This window comes from Protomyctophum parallelum (assembly GCF_964188405.1).
Source record: "Protomyctophum parallelum genome assembly, chromosome: 1".
NCBI lineage: Eukaryota > Metazoa > Chordata > Actinopteri > Myctophiformes > Myctophidae > Protomyctophum > Protomyctophum parallelum.
Genome location: NC_139697.1, coordinates 45,498,085 through 45,521,273, shown reverse-complemented (window position 1 = coordinate 45,521,273; position 23,189 = coordinate 45,498,085). Strand labels below are relative to the sequence as shown.

The window sequence follows — 23,189 nt, the reverse complement described above, 5'->3', positions numbered from 1 at the left end:
TCCCTGGATAAATAACATTTAAAGAAACATCCATTAAGCAACAGATGATACAAACTGCTTTCAGTGTTGCAACTGTCACAGCAGAAAGAACATGCTGTGACTAGTAGCCCTTTCTTCCAAGGTAGTAGATACTAGATAGGATGACAGCATCTGAACCAAGGAGCTAAACAAAGGAATTTCAGGCAGCTCACAATCATGTAAAATAAGATTCATCTCGATTTCAGTCACAAGAGCAGTGATGCTCTCGATCCTATCTCCTCTGAACTGAACTGAAATGGATTTGTCTGTTGTTGGTAGTGTTGTTTTTGGCCTACAGTAAGTGCGAAAGAAAGACCACAGTCCTGCATATTGAATAGTCTGTTTGGTTAGGAGTGTAAAGATGTTCTTCCTATATTCTAATATTTCATTTTGAAGAGAGACAGAAATGATAATTTACATGAAATACTGTATGTCATACTCACATTCATGACATTGTTTCATTTCATTGAATGTGTCCTTAGCAGCTGAGCCAAGACTAATCAACAGTTTATCACATAAACAACTTTCCCTGCTATTAGTCTGCCAGCCCCTCTGTGCCCCCCAAACACACACTTATCCCTCCCCCTGTCACAGAAGCAGGGGCGACTGCATATCAAAGCCCTGGGCAGTTGTGTGACCATGTTCATGTTCAAGAGAGAGAGAGAGAGAGAGCAAGAGAGAGAGAGCTATTACGTTATATCAGGTCACACCTTTTGGTTATGCAACATATCATGTCGACAAGGGTGCTAATTCTGGCCTGGGAACAGGAGGAGAATGCAAGCAAACATCTTTTCTTCTAAACACATACCAGTTTTTAAGCAATTTAATCATGAGTTGTAGTATATTCAACATTTATTGCATATTTCACATAATGCCCCACTGTAACACCATCGTGACAGCCATTGGTTTGTACTCTGAGGTGCTGGAGAATGATGACAGGGTCCAAGGTACAATAGTAGTAGTAGTAGAACAGTGGAATGGTGTAAAACCGATTGCTGAGGCAGCCTCTAAAATAAATCACAAGAAGCCTACCTTGTATTTTAGATCAAACATGCCATGCGTAGTTGCGTACTGTGCTTTTTCCGGTCTTGATAAAGCGTTCTTGTGTACCCTACGTTCTCCATTCTTCCCCCCAAAAAAATCAAGCTCACAATGTGATGCGATGTGTTGTGAGCTTGTACAATTCTTTTAATTATGTAGACATACTTTGAATTTGTTTTTTAAACAGGGTTGTGCAAAATTAAATCAGTAGGTATACTGTAGGTTTCTTTATGGCCAACACATGTGGTGTTGTTGCCACCTGGACAGGGTGGTACATGCATGTCTCCTCGAGCAACAGCTAGCATTACTTCATTTTTACAGCACAATGCTTTACATTCACACACTGATGGCAGGGGAAACACACCAACTTGCTCATCGGGCTGGAGGACCCTTCTAATATACACGCAGTCAGGCGGAATCCAGGGTTTGAACCGGGAACGTTCAGATTCCAAGCTCTCCCTCCTGAGTCACTGCCCACTTTTAGCCTCATGCCATGCTCACGCCACCACAGTTTTTCTTTCCAGTTCCACCAGTTCCACCCTGGATGAGCTAACGTGGAGCAAAGAAAAAATCAGGGTCAAATTGCCTCACAGCAGTGAAATTAGTTTTGATAAGCTGCCTCGCTAATACTTTGGTTCTCATGCAAATGTCTCATGTTGTCACTTCCGATATTATTATAGAAGTCTAGTCTACATGTGCTAGTAAACTATTGCCATGTGATGGATTTTTAGAGCAGTTTTCAATTGGATGTTTGTCACACTGTGACCTGTGTCTGGATAAGAGTTTGGGTATGCAACAGGTAATTGGACAAATCAATTTAATAGATAATTAATTATCGATTTGTTTATAAAATAATCAATTAATAATCTATCCCTATTCACCATGGCAAAATTAAAAAAATCAATTGTTCCATTGAGCCCCTGCCTCACTGAAGCTTTCCTGGTTAGATTCCTCTAATGTGGAATCCCGTCACCCCAAGAATATGATTTAAAAGCAAAATGGCTGCCGTCAGAATATTGTCAACAGGTGTCCAGATGGATTACATTTGGTGGTGTGAGTATGTTAATGAGGCTACATATTTTAACCTCTATTTTCAGTTGTTTTCAGATCTTTGAAACTAATCGCTCCTTCGAAAGTGAAAAGTGAAATGAAAGGGTAAGAACCCTCCATGTTCTTCACACCTAAGATGCAGTAAATGGACGCAGGTTTAAACCACATGTGCCTCTCTAGTATCCGGAATATAAGAAAGATGATCATGTTACACAGAAGTATAGGCCTAGATGTCACGTGTGACCAGTGTGGTGGGAGCAAATGTTGAAGAAAGACGGGGAAATGCAATCGCAAGCTGAAAAATGTTAGAAAGAGAAAGAAAAGTTAACTTCAATGGGAACCAAAAGCAATCCACATAGTGAGGCCGTATTGATGATATTCACCACTATGGCAGCAAGACAATCACAAGATGAATGGTTGATAGACACAGACAGTGCTACTGTAATTTCACCAGATGTTAATATTGTCTACTGGCCTTGATGTGACAGTGATATAAATCATCTTGCTTTGATTAGTATGTAGACGACAGCTGTTTCTGACCAGGCTAACACGTTTCCATAAAGCAGTTTAAAGACCCCTCACAGTGTATGTTGTGTAATACAAGTACAACATGTGCTTAAATTCACCTTTTGTGAAAAATAACACACACAAACACACACACACACACACACACACACACACACACACACACACACACACACACCCTGCATTACATATTCAACTGTAATTAATAATATGATATTGACATTCACTCTCACACACACACACACACACACACACACACACACACACACACACACACACACACACACACACACACACACACACACACACACACACACACTGCAATACATATTCAACTGTAATTAATAATATGATATTGACATTCATTGATGTTGAGCAGCATTGTGAACATATCACATACAGGACATGAATCACATGGAGGCATATTCTCTCCTTTGGAAAATCATCTTATTATAATGTGAAACCACAATGTAAATGTAACCCTAGTTATTCATTCAAACTAATTTACAGACGGTCCCTAAATGTAGACATTTTGTAGACGCTCCCTGAGCTCCCACAGCAGAGACGGTCCCTATGGGGCAGGAAGGAACGTGCGTACTGTTTACTTTTGGTTTCGCACCGGTGAGGTGAATCACTTTCAGTAAAGGAGGAGTCGACAGCTTGTCAGAAAGAGACAACAGTTGGCGTTTTTTCTGTGTGATTTGCATTGATTATCCTGGTGAGTTGACTGCTCAACATTGCCGTTTATTTGGTGGCATATTGTGATATATGCTGTAATGCTGCTACTGTGACAGATAACATAACATAAAAACCAATCAGGATAAATCGTTTTTTTGTGTATAACTATTCAGTGCATTGTAATGCTTTTCCTGGATTGTGGCTATATGCTAAGTAAACACAACTTAAGTAAGCACACAGGCTAATGTAATGAAAACAGAGAGTAAAAGGCCAATATGGAATAAATTTAAATATGAAGGGAAACAAGAGACTTGAAACTATATGATAATTGTTCTGCACACTGTGGCTGTGCAGGCTGTTTTTTCTAGAGGGAGGATTCTCTCTGGTGACAAGTGGAGCTGCTTCATTGTGAACCTACCTCTGACCCATCAACTACATGGGAAGACATCACCATGTCCATCTAAAGTTGAGCCGTTCAAGGGGACGGTAGGACAGTTAAGCCAAGAGACCACAACAAGGAGTACTTTATTTTTGTTTTTTGTTCTGAGATCTCAGTATAACATTTGTTGGGCCCAACACTAAATAAGAGACAATTTCAAAGGTTTGAGGGAACCTAAGGTTGATTGAACACTATTTTTGGCGCCTATAGTGTACATTCCAGTGTGCACTCTTGATTTCATTGTTTTATTTGTTGTTTTAATTGTTTTATTTGTTGTTTTAATTGTTTTATTTGTTTATTGTGAAGACTTAATTAGTTGTCTAAAAAATAAATATATAAAAGGGAAGTGAACAAAAGAAAAGGAAACTGAACAAACCCCATAAATATAAATATTTGTTTTATTATACTTCCAACCACGGTGTGTGTGTGTGTGTGTGTGTGTTTTGTGTGCTGGAGGTCTTACTGCTCTATACAGAGTTGCTACTACCAATCTCCTTATTGAACCTAGAGAATTTGATGCGTAGAACCCCAGATATTGATGGTATAGATGACTCACAGGTGAACAAGGGTTACATAAACTTTTAACGGTTATTCATCTTCATATAGCTTCATATTTAGACCCGTTCAACCTATACATTGTTATACCTTTCAATCCAGGACAATTGTGTTATTTAGTTTTTACTCAAATTTGGAAGTTTTTCAGAAAACGTAGGCTAGGATTTGGAAAGTGTTTTTCAGGTCTAAATGGGTTAATGACTATATTGTATCTCTGCTCTAGTTCTTCCCCATTCACACCAACAACAGTCATTTCACTTCCCTTAAATTGACTAAATTAGGCTGCTGTGTCTGAACTCACATTACTGGGGGAACGATAGTAACACGTGCTTCACTATAACGTAATTGTAACGAAAACAAAACCACACATGATTAGAATACGATGTTTTCTAATGAGAAGAATAATGGATGAAAGTCAAGAAATCGCTGCTGATAAGCTGCCGATTTAATATGTGCAAGTCTGACATATCGTAGATTCGTGTAAACAATCGATCTTCAATGTCACAAGGCCCAATTGCGATGGATGTACCGTGTTGTGAGCTTGTAGATTGGCTAATTTGAAGACTCTTACAGAGTATAAACGAAACACATAGGCCTAGTCTGTTTTTGAGCTTATAACAGCAGTATTCAACTGGCAGAGGGCCACAGAGCCACAAGACATGGGACGCCAGGGTTAATGTGGTTTAATGGCCAGCTAGGGACAGTGTGGAAGAGGCATAGTCAGTGGTAGAGGAAGTACTCTGATTTATTATTGAAGTAAATGTAGCTATATACTAGCCAGGTTAACCACTCCCCCTTCAAATCACCGGGCGCCTGATGGAGGGGAAAGTGTGTGTGTGTGTGTGTGTGTGTCATGAAATGTGGAGGTGGAATGATTAGTGCACTTCCCCTAAGAGATGATATTGGGCTGAAAAGTTTGATGGTCAAGGTCAAAATGACATTTTGTATGATTTGGATAATACAGCCATTTGTCGCATGATGAAGTATATCTATGTTAAGTGGTTAATCGTAGAATGATTTGATCAGCAGCGAGACTGGTGTTGTCTGGTGACTGGTCACATCATTGTTTTTGTCACATTTGGCCTGAAAAGCACCTTTTATAATAGTTAATTGTGCAACGGCTCGTTAAGCATAATGATTGGAAAGGTTGTGACTTCCATGAATGAGGCAGTTTTTCCCCACCTAGTTTGTCATATCTGATGGCACGGCTTCTTCTCATTGAATTATGAAATAAGGCTATTGTCTATATCAGTGGTTCTCAAAGTGGGGTGCGAGGACCCCCAGGTGTACAAATTGACCTGTAAGGGTCCGTTTTTATTCCATTGGTACACTCTCTGAGTTAAATTAACATTGATTTTACAATCTAAATGGGGGGTCCCAGAGATAGAAATGCCATTAAATGGGAGTCCGTAGACGAATGCATGTCAAACTGGGGGTCCTTGAAATGAGTTCTGTAAAACAATTCACACATGCTTGTCCGTTAAAGTATAAGTATTGTTGGCTGTTTGAGAAGCACTGATGGTCAGTTGGCTCATGTCCAGCACATTAATAAGATAAGAGCTTTAGCTCTTCTCAGCTCACATTGATGATGAAATTGATTCCTCATGCAGCGTCTATGATGCAATCACATAGTGATGGAAGTGTGTGTGTGTGTGTGTGTGTGTGTGTGTGTGTGTGTGTGTGAGAGAGTGTGCGTGTGTGTGAGAGAGTGTGCGTTCTGACCGTGGCTCAGCCCTCTTCCTGTAAGACCAGTCCATGCTTACAGGCTAGCATCTCTTACCTTCTTTCGGCGTGATCTCTCTCTCTCTCTCTCTCTCTCTCTCTCTCTCTCTCTCTCTCTCTCTCTCTCTCTCTCTCTCTCTCTCTCTCTCTGTGTTCCTGCATTTCTCTGTCTCTCTGACTATAAACTTATTAGACGTATCCAACATCATAGAAGAAAATCAATACCGTCTTCTGGAAATTTCTCCTCTTGGATAATTGCATTTCTCTTAACTCTCTTTCTATAATTATGTCTCTCTCTCTCTCTCTCTCTCTCTCTCTCTCTCTCTCTCTCTCTCTCTCTCTCTCTATCATCACAAATAATTGAAGGAATGTGTTCATCTCTGATGGGAAGGGAAGTAATTGAGTGTGTGTGCGTTGTGCTAACCACACACACACACACACACACACACACACACACGCATGCACACGCACACACACACCCCGTTAGGTGGTGTGTGTGTGTGTGCGTTGTGCTAACCATCTGTTTGAGACCTTTGCGAGACATTTTCAGTATAGAAACCTTGTGGTATTGATAAATTAGCGTGACACACACACACACCATGCTCAATGAGCCTGCACACTGTGTGTAGACATCCAGCATCAGTCTTTTCCACCGTGTTGATGAGGACACACACACACACACACACACACACACACAGTCACACACCCCCCGTTAGGTGGTGTGTGTGTGTGTGTGTGTGTGTGTGGATAAGGCAGAGTGAATTCATTCCAGTGTAAACAAAGGCTCATTTCCATCAGCGAGATGAGGCCACTCCGTTCCGTTCTGTGACACAGTTTTGTGAACAGTCTCCTTCTGTGTTTTCATTAGTTTCTCTCTAGGAAAAAGGGAAAAAATCAGAACATTCTTATCTGGCCCGGTATCATTGAGGATGCGCTAGGACGTCCTCAGACGTCCTACAGTATGTACGCGTCGATTGGGACCCCTATGACGTGTGGCAACGTCCTATGTACGGAATCAGTTAATGTGAGACGTCCTCGCGATCGATGCCCGTGTGTTGGTTCCCACAGCACCAATTTGCTGGTTGGCAGCAATTTGCTTGTCTTTGTTGGCAGTGTCCTGCTGGTCTCATTCTCCTGCCTGCTACTTTCGGTTGGTATTTCCTTTATACAAGATGTTGTTGGTAACATGTACGCTTACATGGGGCGACTGTGTGGTCGAGGTAGAGCAGGTCGTCCAATGATCCCTGGGTCAGTGGTTCGAATCCCGGCTCCTCCTGTCTACATGTCGAAGTGTCCTTGGGCAAGACACTGAACCCCAAATTGCTCCTGATGTGCTGGTTGGTACCTTGCATGGCTTCCGCCGCAATCGGTGTATGAATGTGTGTGTGAATGGGTGAATGTAATGCACAATCTATGTAAAGCGCCTTGGATAAAGGCGCTATATAAATGCACCATTTACCATTTACACTGATGTTAAATACTGCACGCAGCATTCTGGTGTAACACCCGGGGGAGGTTGGAGTTCCATACACTGGTCATGTCGTTCATGGCCCAGGTCAAGTTCCATCCTAGTTGACACTCAATTGTTTATAAAACTATATTTTTTTAAAGTAATGCATGCATGTAGAGTAGAACTATACTGTACTTGTTTTTTCCTGTTAAAAACATGAACCCTAGCAACCCTATTGTCAATAATATGTTACATTTAATTTGGCCAAAAATAAGTCAACAGTCAACGAAAAATTCTACAATTTGCTATTTTCGACGAATATATACGGGAAAAAAAAGAAAGTAGGTACATATTTTTAAGTGTTAGAATTGTGGGTTTTTTTTGTAATTGTCTCAGAAATAAGGTGCGTGCGTGCGTGTGCGTGCGTGTCCGTCCAGTCTCAGTACATCAAAGAGCTTCCATAAGCAGCAGTGTGTATTAACACATTTAGTACCGGGAGTGCCTTCAAAATAAAGGCTATAGAGTGCCAGAGTTGTCTGATCGCTTTTACTTTGAAAGCCATGAAACAGGAAACACTTGCCTAAAAAAGTTGACTTTACAAAGATACCTCACACCCCCGATCATCTTAATATATTGTTTTACGCTCCAAAAAGCGTTCATATTTTGCGGGAGAGACGGATGAGGAGCAGAAATGAAGCTCTATTCATCACCACGGAGAGCGCCCTGGATTAGGAGATACGAGTCATTCTTTCCGCCTCGCTAACATGGGAGTCAATAACAAGCTAATAGTTGCACTGAGCGTTAGCATACGGCAAGCGAAAAGCAAAATGCCAAAAAAAAAGAATAGGAAAATTCTGAATATTCTTGCGTCGCTGGGACGTCGCTAGGACGTCGCTAGGACGTCCTCACACGTCAGAGCAGGCACTAATATTTCGGGATCCTTATGACGTGCTCACACATGTTTTGTTTTAATTGTGTTAATGGGATCACGATGATTGTTCTTCATTACTCCATTCAAACACTGTAATTAAAGTCTCACACACTTCCTGCATTCCCTTCCTGCAGCTACACAGGTCTGAATGCATGCGCGCGCACGGCACTGCATTTACTACACTGTGCACTACACACACACACACACACACACACACACACACACACTGTACACTTGTTTGGCTATGTGTTTGATGGCGTAAGTGGCACATGATATTGTATTGTCTGTGTCGAGAGAAAGAAGCTGCAGCACTGTGGTTTGTCGCTCATGTAAAGTTTACTTTGGTCTTAATTGGATGTGAAAGGACATCCTTGTCTACAAGGCTTCCGCTACAGGTGTGTGTGAGTGTGTGTGTGTGTGCTGAAACAATATAACGTTTTACTGAAAAGATTTAAATTCAATTTATTGTAACTTTGAGAGTTTCAGCCGAGGTCGTATTGGAGTTGCGTTGGAAATAATTTTGTTCGCGTTTTAAAAACTCATCCAACTGGTGTTCCCTGTTGCCAATATGTGCTAGTGTTGTCAAAATTTGGAATGATGGAATTGTCAATATAGTTATCACACAGTAGGGGTGCGTGTGCGTGGACTGCCTGCCTGCCTGCCTGCCCTTTGCTTGCCAGCACCTTGGGGAAAATGCTTAGATAACGAGACACTGCAGCGCTTGGATGAGTAAAAAGCAGGATGACAAAGAGAGAGAGTTGTAGAAACGCTGACCAAAGCCAGAGGGCCAGAACGCTATAGAGTTTGACTGCTGCTATTGCATTAAAAAAAGCACTTCAACTCATTCCACCAGTGCGGAATGGGATGCATGTTCCCTTTTTTGGTTATGCTTGTTTAAGAATCTTCGCCCGTCATTAATCCACGCTGTGCGAGTTGAGCGAGCCGATCGTTTGGACCACTTTACCACTTAATCGCTGTATACTTCATTGAATGGGGGGTTCCCCAGGGCTTGGCGCTTGCTTTCTCTCCACTCTGCAACACATCTCGGTAACGCTGTGTATATTAAGGTTGGCTCTAATTCAATATAATCACATTTATAATTGCATTTGTAATGCACTTATAAGGCATTATAAAATTATAACAAACGTTTATAATCCTGTATGACAACTGTCCGATGTAAGCTTTATACTTTGTTGTGCAATGGTGATGTGTAAGAATAGCAACAATAGCTGCTACTTTTACTTTATAGTTATACATTAATCTTAATCGAACCAAAAGGTAGAAATAATCGTGATATTGCTACCGTGAAGTCATATCTCCTGGCCATAACCCCCAGTCAAACTTGACAAACACTAATGAGACTAAGTGGGAGAGCACAAAGTAAATCAGGGAGAGAGAAAACACACACAACTCACAAACATGTTTGTATGAGTTTTTTGTGAGGACATCAACATTTTAGGCAATGTTACACATGCTGTATATTGTCTAATAAAACATGCGTGTCATTTTTAACCATAAACCTAGCCTGAGCTAACGTGTTTCTGGTCTAGAGGGGCGGGTCGCGGCTCAGATTTGCGCACGCCCTGATTGGATCTCATCGATCTGTCCGTCACCCCCGGCCCCTCCTCTCCCCCCTAGTGCAGCGCTACGTCACATCATTTGGAGCGACGCCCACCCGGAAGGGTTGACTCCCACTTTTAGACCATAGCGGCCAATGCGTTCCTCCAGGCTTTCAATTTTTGCACCAAAAAAAATGAAAGCCTGGCACCGAGGCTACCATAAACCTAACGCTGAAAATAGCTCATACAAGCTCACAACACACCATGTGTGTAGATTAGCTATTTATTATGCGCAACTAAATATAAATGAGGCATACCCTAACCCATAAACCTAACCTCTAAATGTCTAACCCCAACCTGAATCTTTTACTAATTTGTAAGCCTCTGAAAATACAGTACATGCCATTTTTTCCCCCTATAAAACACTCTTGTTAGAGGCAAGAAATTGGTCCTCATTTCGCAAACTCTGCTACTGTAGGCTACACTTGTGGGGACATTTGGGCCCCACAAAGTATGGTACAGTAACACACACACGCACATGCACACCATGACACGCACAGAGAGAGAGTAGAGCTACATGCTATATGTTATTGTGTGAGTGACGCGGTTGCCAAAGTTGTGTAAGTTGATGATTAGTCTTAATAGAAAGGGATCTCTAATATGTTTAGCAGCCTAGCAGGTGTGCTCTAATGCCATGCCGGTCAACACACTTTGTTCCACAGTCAAGTCAGTAAAGAACCAAGCACATCAACAAAGTTCGTTGTGCCGAGTTCTGCCAATAAAGAACCGTAAGCCATTGGTTTCTTTCACGGCTTTAATCACGGCCCTACACAAAATGGCAGACGGACGTTTTCCATTTAGATGTTAAAATGCATTTCTTGCTGTAGAAAATAAGTAAACCTGTGCCAATGCAGATAGAATATCTCTCCGGAATATCTGGGTGTCTAGGTCTGTTAAAACACAGGCCTCTTTCTGGATGCGATTCGCCTGCTTGTCTTTGAAGACCAAATGCCAGAAACATCTGCACTTCAAGTTCACACCCACACAGCCGATGGAACCATGACATGTTTAATCTGTTCCTTCCTCTTCTCCCTTCTTGCGTGTCCTGTTACTACATGATGTATGGCATATTAATTCATAATGTACTGGTACATCTTTGATGTAAAGCCAGCATTATAGAGGGTATGCATGTGACATACTCTGAAGTTTTGCGGGAACGCCTACTGAGTGAACTACTTTCTGGACTTGACAGCCCATACCGCACATCCAAACAGAAAAGTCCTATCTGATTGTATTAAACGACGTTAAACTCACTTTGCCACTCATTTGTCTACAAGTTAGGGCTGTCATACTAGGGTTAAATAAAACTTTTTGTGTATGTATTTGAGTATAATACATTTGTCCTCAAATAGGAACTTTAATCAACTAAAACCTTTTTTTGATTGGATAAGTTTTGCTATTTTTTGACAAGCTTGTGAGATGTGAGTTCATAATGCACTCTTTCTCTCTAACACTCAGTATTACCTAGTAACACCTCAGTATTCTGTTTTGTTTTTCTATTTTCTCTCGTCTCTCTCTCTCTCACTCTCTCTCTGTCTCTCTCTCTCTCTCTGTCTCTCTCTCTCTGTCTCTCTCTCTCTCTCTCTGAGTCTCTTTCTCTCGCATTGCGCTGGCTGTTGAGTGTTAATGTTGCCGTCAGCTAAATAAAATGACAACTCCGTTTCAGAGAAGACATTAATGTATTCTCTCTCTCTCTCCACCAGACATGGAGCGGTGGAAGGCGTGGCGATGGACCGTGTGGGTCGCCCTGGCGACCGTCGTTCCCCTAAGCCCCTCCCTCGCCGGCGACGGGGAGTTCACCTCGCCGAGGCTCATCAACAACGTGGTCCGGGACCCCCGCACGGGCCGCCTGTACGTGGGCGCCGTCAACGCCCTCTACCAGTTGGACGCGGCGCTGCGGCCGGAGGCGCGCACGGACACCGGGCCCCAGAAGGACAACCGCCGGTGCTCGCCGCCCATCACCGCCGACTGCGAGGAGGCCGAGGACACGGACAACCACAACAAGCTGCTGTTGGTGCACAGCCACAAGGTAGCCGCAGCCGGCCGCCCGGGTGCTATAGTCTTCTATGCCCATAGAGCCCCATTGTGAACACAGACATGTCGAGTACACCAAGGTTTTATGTTAGAAATGTTGTGTATGGGTCCCCATGCACTCCCCAGCATGTAGAAACTGCCAGATGCCAACTTGCATATGTTGTACAATTTTCATAACATTATGGTCTAAATCTAACTCTAAATGTGCCACGTCTCTGGCTGTGTTCGGCCACCTTTGGGGCAGCGGTGGCTGAAAGGTTTGCGGAGCGGTCTTGATATCGGAAGGTCGCTAGTTCGTATCCCCGGACGGGCACGTTAAAATTACCACCGCTGAAGTGCCCTTGAGCAAGGCATTGACCATGAAATGTTCTATGAGCAGGGCCTGGCTGTAAACAAGTTCTTGAGCTTAGTCCAGTTACCCTGGGTAAATTTATTTCTTTCTTTCTGTGTGTGTGTGCGTAATGCATGTAACTCGAGAACCGTTTGCCCCACGAGTCACGACTTCAAATTCGACACACGCGCTCCACACCCCCGCAGGGAGTGCAGTGCCCGGGCCTCGGCCTCGAGTGTGTCAGACCAGCGGTTCTCCAGAAGCACCACAAAAGGCTCTGGTCAGGCTCTGCCAGTGGGCCTAATCAGCCTAAATCCCCTCACCTGTGCAATGTCCAGCCTCTGCCTAAGCCAATTGTTTGCCATGGCAACCCCACACCTGACAATTGATTAGCCTACTTAACCAGTCCACTTTTCACAGTTTGTCAGTTTGCCTTCTTCAGACACAGACAGAGATCGATCTCCATGTGGGACACAGACAGACAGTTAAAACGGGTGCTATGACAAGTTGACAACGGGTATTATTAGGTTCCCCAGTTGCATCGTTCTCAAGTAGGCCGGTAGCCGACGGGCACGTACAGGGCTAGTAAAAAATAAAAAATCTAAATTTCATCATGCTTTATGTAGTATTAGTTAGGGAATTTTAGCAATATAGTTGGACCATCTGTGAAAAAATGTACCGCCAATAGCTTTCTTCACCAATGTGTTCTTATAGGTGTCTAGAATCACCTCTCAATTTTTTCAAACCCAATTCCTCGTGGAAAATTCTGGGGAGCCAATCAAAGTTGAGGAGTTAAGGAGGCTTGGGTGAAAAATATGAAAGTATAAAATTAACTTGTGAGGTGTCTAACTAGGGGTTTTCAGGGGTGCTGAATCCATTCCAACCATTATTTTTTAGTAAAAATGTCTCCCTGGCCATATATTGGTATATTGGTTATTAAGCTGTAATGTACAGCACACAGTGTATAATCAATGGTAGGGGATTGGGTTGTTGTTGAATTGATTCTATTCTGAAAATAAAATAAGAAAATATTGCTAAACACTTGATAAGAGTGTACACCTACTGTGCACATGCTCAGTGGATACACTGTCTGCATGTGGGGACTTAAGGAGCCCGGCTTGGGTCTAAAGATTACTTGTGACTAACTAGGGGGTTTCAGGGGTGCTGAATCTATTCCAACCATTATTTTTGAGTAAAAAAAAAACTCATTTTCCATAAGAACATATTTTATTACATACTGCAAGAAAAATGTAAATCAGAAATGTGCAGTATTGATGAAACCTGGTGTCAACCGGGTGTTACTCAGCCAACTCCTCATCTTCCTCACTCCTTATCTCGTCTTCCTGGTTGATGTTCTTGCATCCTCCATTACACTTGCCACAAGCAGATATACACTTGACCCCCTGGTTTTTACAGCAGCACCTGCGTGTACTACAGTCTCCCTCACAGTTGCAGCTGATGAATTTCAGTATATAGTCTGGGGCAATGGGGTCTGTGGTAGGGACTGGTGCATAGCCTTCTCCTCCCAGTTTCCACCCGTAGTCAAGGACATCCAGTGATGGACTTTTAGCAGTAGCCAGTCTCTGGTTTGGAGATATGCCCGGAGAGAATGTTGTGCTGCAGCTGCAGTTTCTCTGGTATGATCTTCCCAGCAGCAGCATGCTTGCTGAAGGTCTCAAATCTCAAGTCCCCCAAGTCCTTTGGTGGTTTCCCGTGATACATGATTTTGAAGATTTCACAGCCGGCTGTGATGATGGCATCTTTCTGGGCTTGGATGTCAAGAAAAACGTCTATGTCTGTCTCGGCTTGGTCCGTCTTGCAGAGTTATATATAGATATGCTTCTTACAGGATTGGATAGCTTGGTTCTGCATTCCAAATGGTATCTTAATTTGGGGTCATCTCCGTTGTTCCAGTCCTCATGTAGTCTTTTGATTAATGCTGCATCATCCAGACTCTCAGAAAGAGACGCAATATGTGCATAGCCTTTATGGGTGACTTTTAAGAGCTTTTGAATATCAGGACCACCACAGATGAAGCACCTTAAGCCACAAGCTACAGAATCCTCTTCCATGTTGTTTTCCAGGATGCAACACTCCTGCTCCTTCCCCACATGCAGACAGTGTATCCCACTGAGCATGTGCACAGTAGGTGTACATTTCGCTAATCACTGAGGTTTTTCAGATGTGGTTTCACAAATGTCAACAAGGTCATCACGACCTCGTTGACATTTGTTGTTTGATGTTTGAAAATAGCATGTTTCACTCAAAAACACTTGGTAAAACAGAGGAAAACAGGGATTATTTTCTCCGTTTATTATTTAACATTGAAGTGACTGGAGCAGTAAATCTTTGGATCGCATTATCTCCTGTTTTTTTGTGAATTTGAATTTATTTATGTATTTATCTTTTTTATTTTATTTGTTTAAAGAGACGTCAAAAGACGTCATTGGCGCTGTGGGCTTACTAAAAACAGTCGTCAAAAGACATCATTGGCAGGGAATGAGTTTTAACAAGCCCTCGGGGCTCCTTAAGCAGACAGTGTATCCACTGAGCATGTGCACAGTAGGTGTACACTCTTATCAAGTGTTTAGCAATATTTTCTTCTCTTATTTTCAGAATAGAATCAATTCAACAACACCCCAATCCCCTACCATTGATTATACACTGTGTGCTGTACATTACAGCTTAATAACCAATATACCAATATTATATGGCCAGGGAGACATTTTTACTAAAAAATAATGGTTGGAATGGATTCAGCACCCCTGAAAACCCCTAGTTAGACACCTCACAAGTTAATTTTAGACTTTCATATTTTTCACCCAAGCCTCCTTAACTCCTCAACTTTGATTGGCTCCCCAGAATTTTCCACGAGCAATTGGGTTTGAAAAAATTGAGAGGTGATTCTAGACACCTATAAGAACACATTGGTGAAGAAAGCTATTGGCGGTAATTTTTTTCACAGATGGTCCAACTATATTGCTAAAATTCCCTAACTATATGTGACATGTCAAACTAGGGGGTTCTGATGATGATGATTGATTGATGATCCATTCCAAGCATTAGTTTAGCAAAAAAAAAACAACACACTCATTGGGCTAAAAACGGCCATAGCATTTGTGATGACGGTGACGGTTAATGGTATGATCACATATTATGCCATTTAAGAAAATTGCTCAACATAATTATGTAAGTTAGCATCTGGCAGTTTCTACATGCCTGGGGACCCATACTCAACATTTCTAACATACAACTTTGGTGTACTCAACATGCCTGGGTTCACGTTCTGGCAAGTGGACTGTACTTGGGTTGGGAGTAGTAATGGGAGATTAATTGGGTAAATTACAACGCACCTGGGGCTTTGAGGTCGGCCGACCAGCTAAAGCTGGATGTGATAGCGACCGATGGAAGAACAAAGGGTGATCGAGCCTTTCGCGGCGGCTGCCCCCAGGCTCTGGAATAATTTGCCCTTTCACATCAGAGCCGCCCAGTCCATCATTACTTTTAAATGAGCTCTAATCCGTGCGCCGCCGGTGGTGGTGTGCGGAAGCTTGTTATTTCTGTAGCTCTAATAATCCCTTGCTCCATGTTTTAAGGATGAGCTGGTGGTGTGCGGCAGCCTGTTCCGGGGCATCTGCTCTCTGCGGAACCTGAGCAACGTGGAGCAGCGGGTCTACTTCAGCGACACCCGTCGGGAGCGCACGTACGTGGCCAGCACCGAGGAGGGCGTGACGGTGGTGGGCGTCATGTCCTACTACACCGGCAGGTCCTACTACGCCAAGGGCAGGGACAACGTCACCGTCTTCCTGGTGAGAGAGAGGAAGAAGTGCCGCCACGTACTGAATATTTATTTGTTTTTTAGGGGTGCACGATTATGAAATTATTATGACCGATATCCGATCTCCGGTTATTTGCAGGGTCATATCTGCCGATACCGATTCTGACCGATTCCGATATTATACCGAGGACCACAATGGAAACAAGCCTAGGCCCTCCTAGGGGCTTGGACCAAAGTCTGTTAAAAAAGTATTCAGTCAATAAATAAATAGCATATACTCTTTTCCAAGTGTCTGTTTTCATAACTGAATGACTACTGAATGAGATGAGTACACAAATTAAATGTATAATATTTTTAAACATTTTTTTTATTTTTGGTGAAAACCGATTATATAATCTGTATTATTTTGAGACCGTTCCGATACCGATATGGCATTTTTATGGCCGATATGGCCGATTCCGATTATGCTGCCAATTAATCGTGCATCTCTATTGTTTTGTCATGAGGTCCTTTCAGCAGGCGCTGTCGCCTGGATCAACGACTGGTCTGCTCTATAGGTCTGCTCTTGAGGGGCGTGGGACGCTAAAATCCACGCCCTCGCCCACAATCCAGGTGTAGTTGCCCGCGGGCGTGTGCATACGCGCGATTTCACGGGACCGCCGCACCCGTGAAAATTCCCTTGCGTTATCGGCCCTCAACTTCTCTGCGCGTCCAAAATAAACGCACGCCTCTCATTGAAAATGTCAGTCGCTCCCCGTCTGAAAGGGCTATAGTCGTTTGAAGTAATAAAATGTAATTTAGTTTCATTCACGTTGGTCATCTGAAATGTTTTAGTGTTAGTCTAGTTTTAGTGGACTAAATATCATAAGATTTTAGTCGACTAAATCTACAGTTGAGTTAGTCGACTAAAATGTATTCTCGCAGGGTTTGATGACGTCTGGATTTTAGACTTGGTTGCATGCTGAAAATAGGCAATTTTCAGCTGAAAATAGGCTATTTTCAGGATGCAACTAAGCATAAAATGACTTTTAGTTCTGCTGGATCTCTTCTTCTCCTAACATTTTAGTGTAGTTTTTATTTGTCACCCCCCCCCCCTCCCCCCCCCAATGTTTTAATGTTTATTGTTTTAAAAAGCACTTTCTTCTTGGAAAAACAACAACTATGCACAAAAAAAAATATTTCACACACTTTTTTTTAACCGTGATGTGACAATAAAGTTGTCTCTGTCTCCCCCTCCAGGTGGGTAAGGGTTATGGCAGTCATGACAGCATGAAGCTCATCTCGACCCGCATCCTCCAGGACTTTGGCGAGTGGGGTGTATTCGACAGCATCATCGACGCGTCGGCCGTGCAGGCCAGCCCCTTCGTGCTGAAATACCTGCACGACTTCCGCTTCGCCTTCAAGGACGGCGGCTTCGTCTACTTCCTGTTCTCGCGGACGCTGGGCTTGCAGGACAACAAGAACTTCACCTTTATCTCCAGGTCGTTGTGGTTCAGTGGTTTTCATTTCAACTCTTTTCATATCAAGGTCCATTATGTGTTAATTGGCCCATTTGAGCCACAGGGCCATCATTTGTTGAGATGTAGCCTCTCGGATCAAAGACTTGGAATATTTTGTTGATAAGATTGTGTCTTGTATTGATTTGGTACCATAGGAGAGATAACAGGCAAAATATCAAATTCGTCTCCATTCTGCATTTGTGTAGACTTCTTTGTTAATTATGTAATGCAGATGTTTGTCATGACCGCGCTGCCGCAGTAAATGAAAGATTCAAAGACAATTCACTGTGAATGTTTATGGTCATAGTGGTCCATTCGTCTGCCCGTACTAATAATAGGTCAGCCTAAGATCTTGGTTTTGATATGAAACCTTGATATCTGCAGAAATATTTAGCTACAGTACTGTACGCTTCTTTTCAAATGACCCAAAAGTCAATCAAATAAAATAGCCGATCTACAACCGCACAACGCGTCATGCGACACATTGTAGCTCTGCTATTTCCACAATTTCCCCAAACAATTCAAATATATATAAAAAAAGAAAACTAAACTACCACATTCCGCTTTAACCCATTCTGAACGGGCACCCGTTTTGGTGTTGGCATCATGTCGTGCTTTACCTATTGAAAAATAGCAGATCTACAAGCTCATATCGCGCCACCGAGTGGCGCGATACGAGCTTGTAGGTCTGCTATTTTTTGAAAAATCGAAGAACGACTGACATTTTTAGAATCTGATCTCAGGTCAGAATGGGTTAATCAGACCAGTGTGTATCCAGTGGAAACCTCGTATGAATCTGATCTCAGGTCAGAATGGGTTAAAAACCAATCAAAACTAAATTGTAATTGAAAAACGAATGACTAATATAAAATATCTTGATGTGCAGGATATGTGAAGGGGATAGGTCCTACGACTCCTATACTGAGCTGCAGCTGAACTGTAGTGCTACCAACAAATACAACAAAGTGCAGGTGAGAGAGTTTTATTTGTTATTATCCTTGAAGATAAAATCAAGTTCTTATTATGTTTTGTTATCTCTCATGTTTATTTTAATATGGAATTATCTGCCTCTCTATGTCTATTCAATTTCTCTCCAGGCTGCATATGTAGCAGCACCAGGTGAAGCTCTCTCCAGGACCATGACATCATCAGGTCGCTACGGTGACGTTTCTCCGTCAGATAAAGTTCTGTTCATCGTCTTCAGTTCTGACGAGGACGCGTCCAGTTCCGCCATGTGTGCGTATCTCCTACTACTAATCGTTAAAATAATCCATGGGGCTTACTTAATCAGAATCATTTTAGTCACAAAAAATCACACCCGTGTCATGTCATCATCATGACTATTTGCTCAGACATAATATATAGAAAATATACAAAACAAGTGGGTAAATAAAAATGACAAAGTAGGTTAGAAACGGTTGCCAAACTCTGGTATATTTCTGAGTGGAGCCCCTGGTCGTATATTTAAGTTCTTCGAGCTTGAGATGTGACATGACGTACAATTCTCCATTCATTGTCAATGGGAATTCAATGTTTGATTAAGACGAAGGTTGTGGGGCGCTGGCCCCTCCTACATCCATCTTTTAGTTACCGTCCACAACCTTCGTCAGCCACTCAAAATATATTGGAATGTTCTCTGTGGATTTGTTAATTTAATTAAAAAAGCGCACTCGTGTGAAGTGAGGGGCGCTCTTCATCGTCATACATCTTCATACATCATCACATGTGTTTAGAAAAGCCGATTTGAGAGAGTTCCAGGGGGTCCCCAGCTAAATGATAGTTTAGAACCAAATGTACCCTTATGGGTCTGTAACTCTGAGAGTGTACAAATGGAACCAAATGGACCCTAACAGGTCCATTTGTACACTCTCAGAGTTAAATTAACATTCATTTTACAATATAAATCTGGGGTCCCAGAGATAGCCTAGAAATGCCATTAAATGGGGGTCCGTAAACTACTGCATGTCAAACTGGGGGTCCTTGAAATCACTATAGAGCCGTAAAAAAATCTTCTTTTATGGGGGTCCCTGGCATCATCATCGTAAAAATCTTGGGTGTCAATTTGGGGGTCCTTGACATGACAAAGTTTGGGAACCACTGCTTTTACGTAAGTAAAACACGCGAGTATATTGTGTTCCACCTCTGCAGGTATGTACCCCCTGCGTGCCGTCAACCAGAGGCTGGTGCAGATCATAGGAGCCTGCTACAGTGACAACGGCAAGATCCATGGCAAGCCTGCCGTCTACTCTCCTTATTCCTCTACTCTATATCATCCCTATACCCTATATCATCTGTGTCCGCGTTGCAGGGACTGGGAGGTGTGTGTGTGTGCGTGTGTGCGTGTGTGCGTGCGTGCGTGTGTGTGTCTGAAACGACCTTAAGGCAGTGGTTCTCAACTTATCCTGCATCAGGGCCCACTTGAAAAAGCATTTGCGCGCACGCACGCACGCAAATGCTTTTTAAGTGGGCCCTGATGCAGGATAAGTTGAGAACCACTGCCTTAAGGTCGTTTCAGACACTCCCCCCTGTCAGGTGAAAAGAAGCGACTTGGACTCCTCATGCATTGAAGAAAGCATGAGGTCAGTGCGTTGCTCTCCCCAGGTTGGCAGAGGGAGAGCAGCGCCCAGGACTACAGCTTAGGCATTGGCACTGGGTGAAAAAATGGGTTACAAAGTTGTGGGATGAAAATGTAATAACAAAATTGCATGTTGTGTCCTCTGAGGCAAAAACAAGGACAAAATGTACACACACACACATACATGTGCTTAATGTATGTCGCTCTGGATTAAGAGCGTCTGCTAAATGCCTAAATTGTAAATTGTATGTGCGTGCGTGCGTGCGTGTGTATATATTTCAAAAAGATAAATAAACCTTCCAAGGAAGGGACTGCACACTCCAGGGAATAGAGACGGACAGATTACTGCATCATCAGCTTATTTATTAGCATGACGCCTTTCGCCGTGAGCTTCGTCAGGTGCTATAGCACAGGTTTATTCCTCTTTTTGAAGTCTATGACTTGCACCTCCCACGGGGTTTTTTGGATGTGCCCTTTTTTGTCTTTTTATATTATTAAAAAAATTACCGAATGGATTGCCAGATTTAACGATACCAGATGCAGCGTGAATCCCATTTGTTGGGTGCTATTGAGAACTTCACAAGGGAAAAGGGCATCTGCAAAGGTGTTATGTAAATGCTATAGTCAGATTCTTTTTTTCTTTTTTTTTTTACAATGAAAATAAGTGTCAAGACATGGCTGCGAAGTACAAGTGCGGTGCAGGCTTCCTGCCCTCGCCGCTGGCCAGCGAGGCGGAGTTCGCCCTGGCCACCGAGCCCACGCTGGTCCGAAAGAGTCACATGACTGCCGTGGCTGTCGCCGTGGAGACGGAGCACGCCGTGGCATTCCTGGGAACGACCACCGGAGAGGTGACGTCATCACGCCTGACTCTGGTCTTATGGCGCTCTCTCTCTCTCTGTGTGTGTGTGTGTCTGTCTCTCTCTCTGTGTGTGTCTGTCTTTCTTTGTCTGTCTGTCTTTCTGTGTGTCTCTCTTTTTGTGTCTGTCTCTTCTTTCTTTCTTTCTTTCCCAAACGTTCTCAGTTTTATTTAATATTTACTATATAGAGGTTCCTTTAATCTATATGCCATCAAGCCTTGATAGCGATTACTCTGCATTTAAGCATTTAGTATTGGTCACCACCATCCCTGTCACCCTATCATAAATCGTCATCATTATTGTGCATATTTGTGCTAAATAATTTACTGTACATTTCATTGTGTGGCTGGAACTCAAGGACGCCAGTAGCTCGTCTGACAGAACGCAGAGGAACCCATTGAATGCTAACTAAGCACATTCGTTTCCTGATTCGTTTTTTTGTACTTCAGGTGTTGAATGCACATCTGGTTTGTCTGCAGTGGTACACTGTGGTGGACAGTAACAAAGTACATTTACTTGAGTACTTTACTTGAGTTTTTGTATTTTGGGATACCCACTGTATGACTTTCACTTCAATACATTTAAAAGACTAGCCCTTACCCGTTGTGAGATATTGCCCCCCATTGTGGCCGTGGGGTGTACTGCGCCCTGGGTGCATTTTCGCATTTTTAATTCACTAATAAATTCATTATTAATCAATAATTTGTTAAATTGAAAAAAGGGCCTGTGTGAAAAGTGGGAGTGGTTGGTGCAGGCAGTGAGGAGCTACGGTGGTGTTTCTGACACACAGACACACATTCATATATAGTATGATAGTATGATATGATAGTAGTATGATGATAGTATGATAGTATGATGATGATGATAGTATGATGATATGATGATGATGATGATGATGATGATGATGAATGTTTGACTATTGTACATTATGAATGAACTACTTAAGGGTAAGCCATATTTCAAATTGACAACTACTACCATCTACTACTACTACTACTACTACTACTACTACTACTACTACTACTACTACTAATAATAATAATATATTTTTTTAATTTATTTACTTTTTTCCAGGTGTTGAAGGTGCATCTGTCCTCTAGTCCAGAGGTGTACAGCCGTTCGGGTCGTGTGACCGGGGACAAGGTCAACAAGAACCTGCTGTTTGATGCCAGCTTCCAACATCTATACATCACCACTGAGAAGAAGGTACAGTTAATAATATCTAATATAGAGCGTCGTAGTCCCGCCCCCTTTCATGACCCCTGCATTTTTCCCATAGACATTTCAAAAAGTACTTTAAATTTAAAGATATGTAAGCCGTGGACAAAGCCAAGTCGCATCGTGAGAAATCGTAAATAAATACTTTTTGAAATGTCTATGGGAAAAATGCATGGGGAATTATTTCCTGGGCCTGTCGTCGTCATGAAAGGGGGCGGGACTGTGACGCTCTATATGTAACATATGTATATCCCTACTACAGTGATAACTAACATATGTATATTCCTACAGTTAACACTCTTAGATATCGCTGCCAAAGCAGCGATATCTCAGGTCTAAAGCTTTATATCAAAATCAACCGGCTAGTGCTAAAAACAACCCCGTAGCCCTGTCCAGGTTGCTAGGCAACGCCTACCGTACGTCTTTCCCAGCACAAGGCGGAATGCGCACGCATGCCATAGAGAGAGACCCATACAAAGGAGAATCTTTGTATCTTTTTCAATTATTTCAACACGGAGGTCAAAGACATACGCTTGTTCTGCTTTCCTGTTGTTCACTAGACTTTTATTTTCTTCTATAAATCGTCTCACCTGCATGTGTATGTCTCACCATGCATGTTTGTGAAAACCTTTATGTTGCCACGCATGTGGACAAGGTCGACTTGCAAGATCGCAGAAAAAGTAGCAACACCGTGATGTAGAAATATTCTGTCTGTCTTCTGTCCGTCCGTCCGTCTGTCTGTCTGTCTGCCATGCAATCGATTCAGAAACGAGTGAATTACACCACCGCTCGTTCTGCAAAAGCTATTTACTCTGATCAAGTCTTGCGTCAATACTCTCTCTCTCACCCTCCGTCACATTTATATTTAT

At 42.6% G+C, this 23,189-nt stretch overlaps 2 protein-coding genes across 2 annotated transcripts in view; both read left to right on the top strand.

The window, feature by feature from the left end:
* LOC310872607 (uncharacterized protein) overlaps positions 1 to 23,189 on the top strand; it is a gene marked incomplete at its 3' end in the record, with an annotated part of 236,003 nt that overhangs the window by 51,528 nt on the left and 161,286 nt on the right. The gene's annotated exons all lie outside the window — the stretch shown is intronic.
* LOC310869009 (plexin-B2-like) overlaps positions 890 to 23,189 on the top strand; it is a gene marked incomplete at its 5' end in the record, with an annotated part of 78,731 nt that continues 56,431 nt past the window's right edge. Inside the window, 9 exons of the mRNA XM_083779568.1 lie at positions 890 to 965; positions 11,732 to 12,057; positions 15,990 to 16,202; positions 17,411 to 17,652; positions 18,557 to 18,641; positions 18,768 to 18,906; positions 19,819 to 19,988; positions 20,911 to 21,093; positions 22,177 to 22,308. Coding sequence (XP_083635694.1) covers positions 890 to 965; positions 11,732 to 12,057; positions 15,990 to 16,202; positions 17,411 to 17,652; positions 18,557 to 18,641; positions 18,768 to 18,906; positions 19,819 to 19,988; positions 20,911 to 21,093; positions 22,177 to 22,308 — 1,566 coding nt within the window. The remainder of the gene's footprint in view (positions 966 to 11,731; positions 12,058 to 15,989; positions 16,203 to 17,410; positions 17,653 to 18,556; positions 18,642 to 18,767; positions 18,907 to 19,818; positions 19,989 to 20,910; positions 21,094 to 22,176; positions 22,309 to 23,189) is intronic.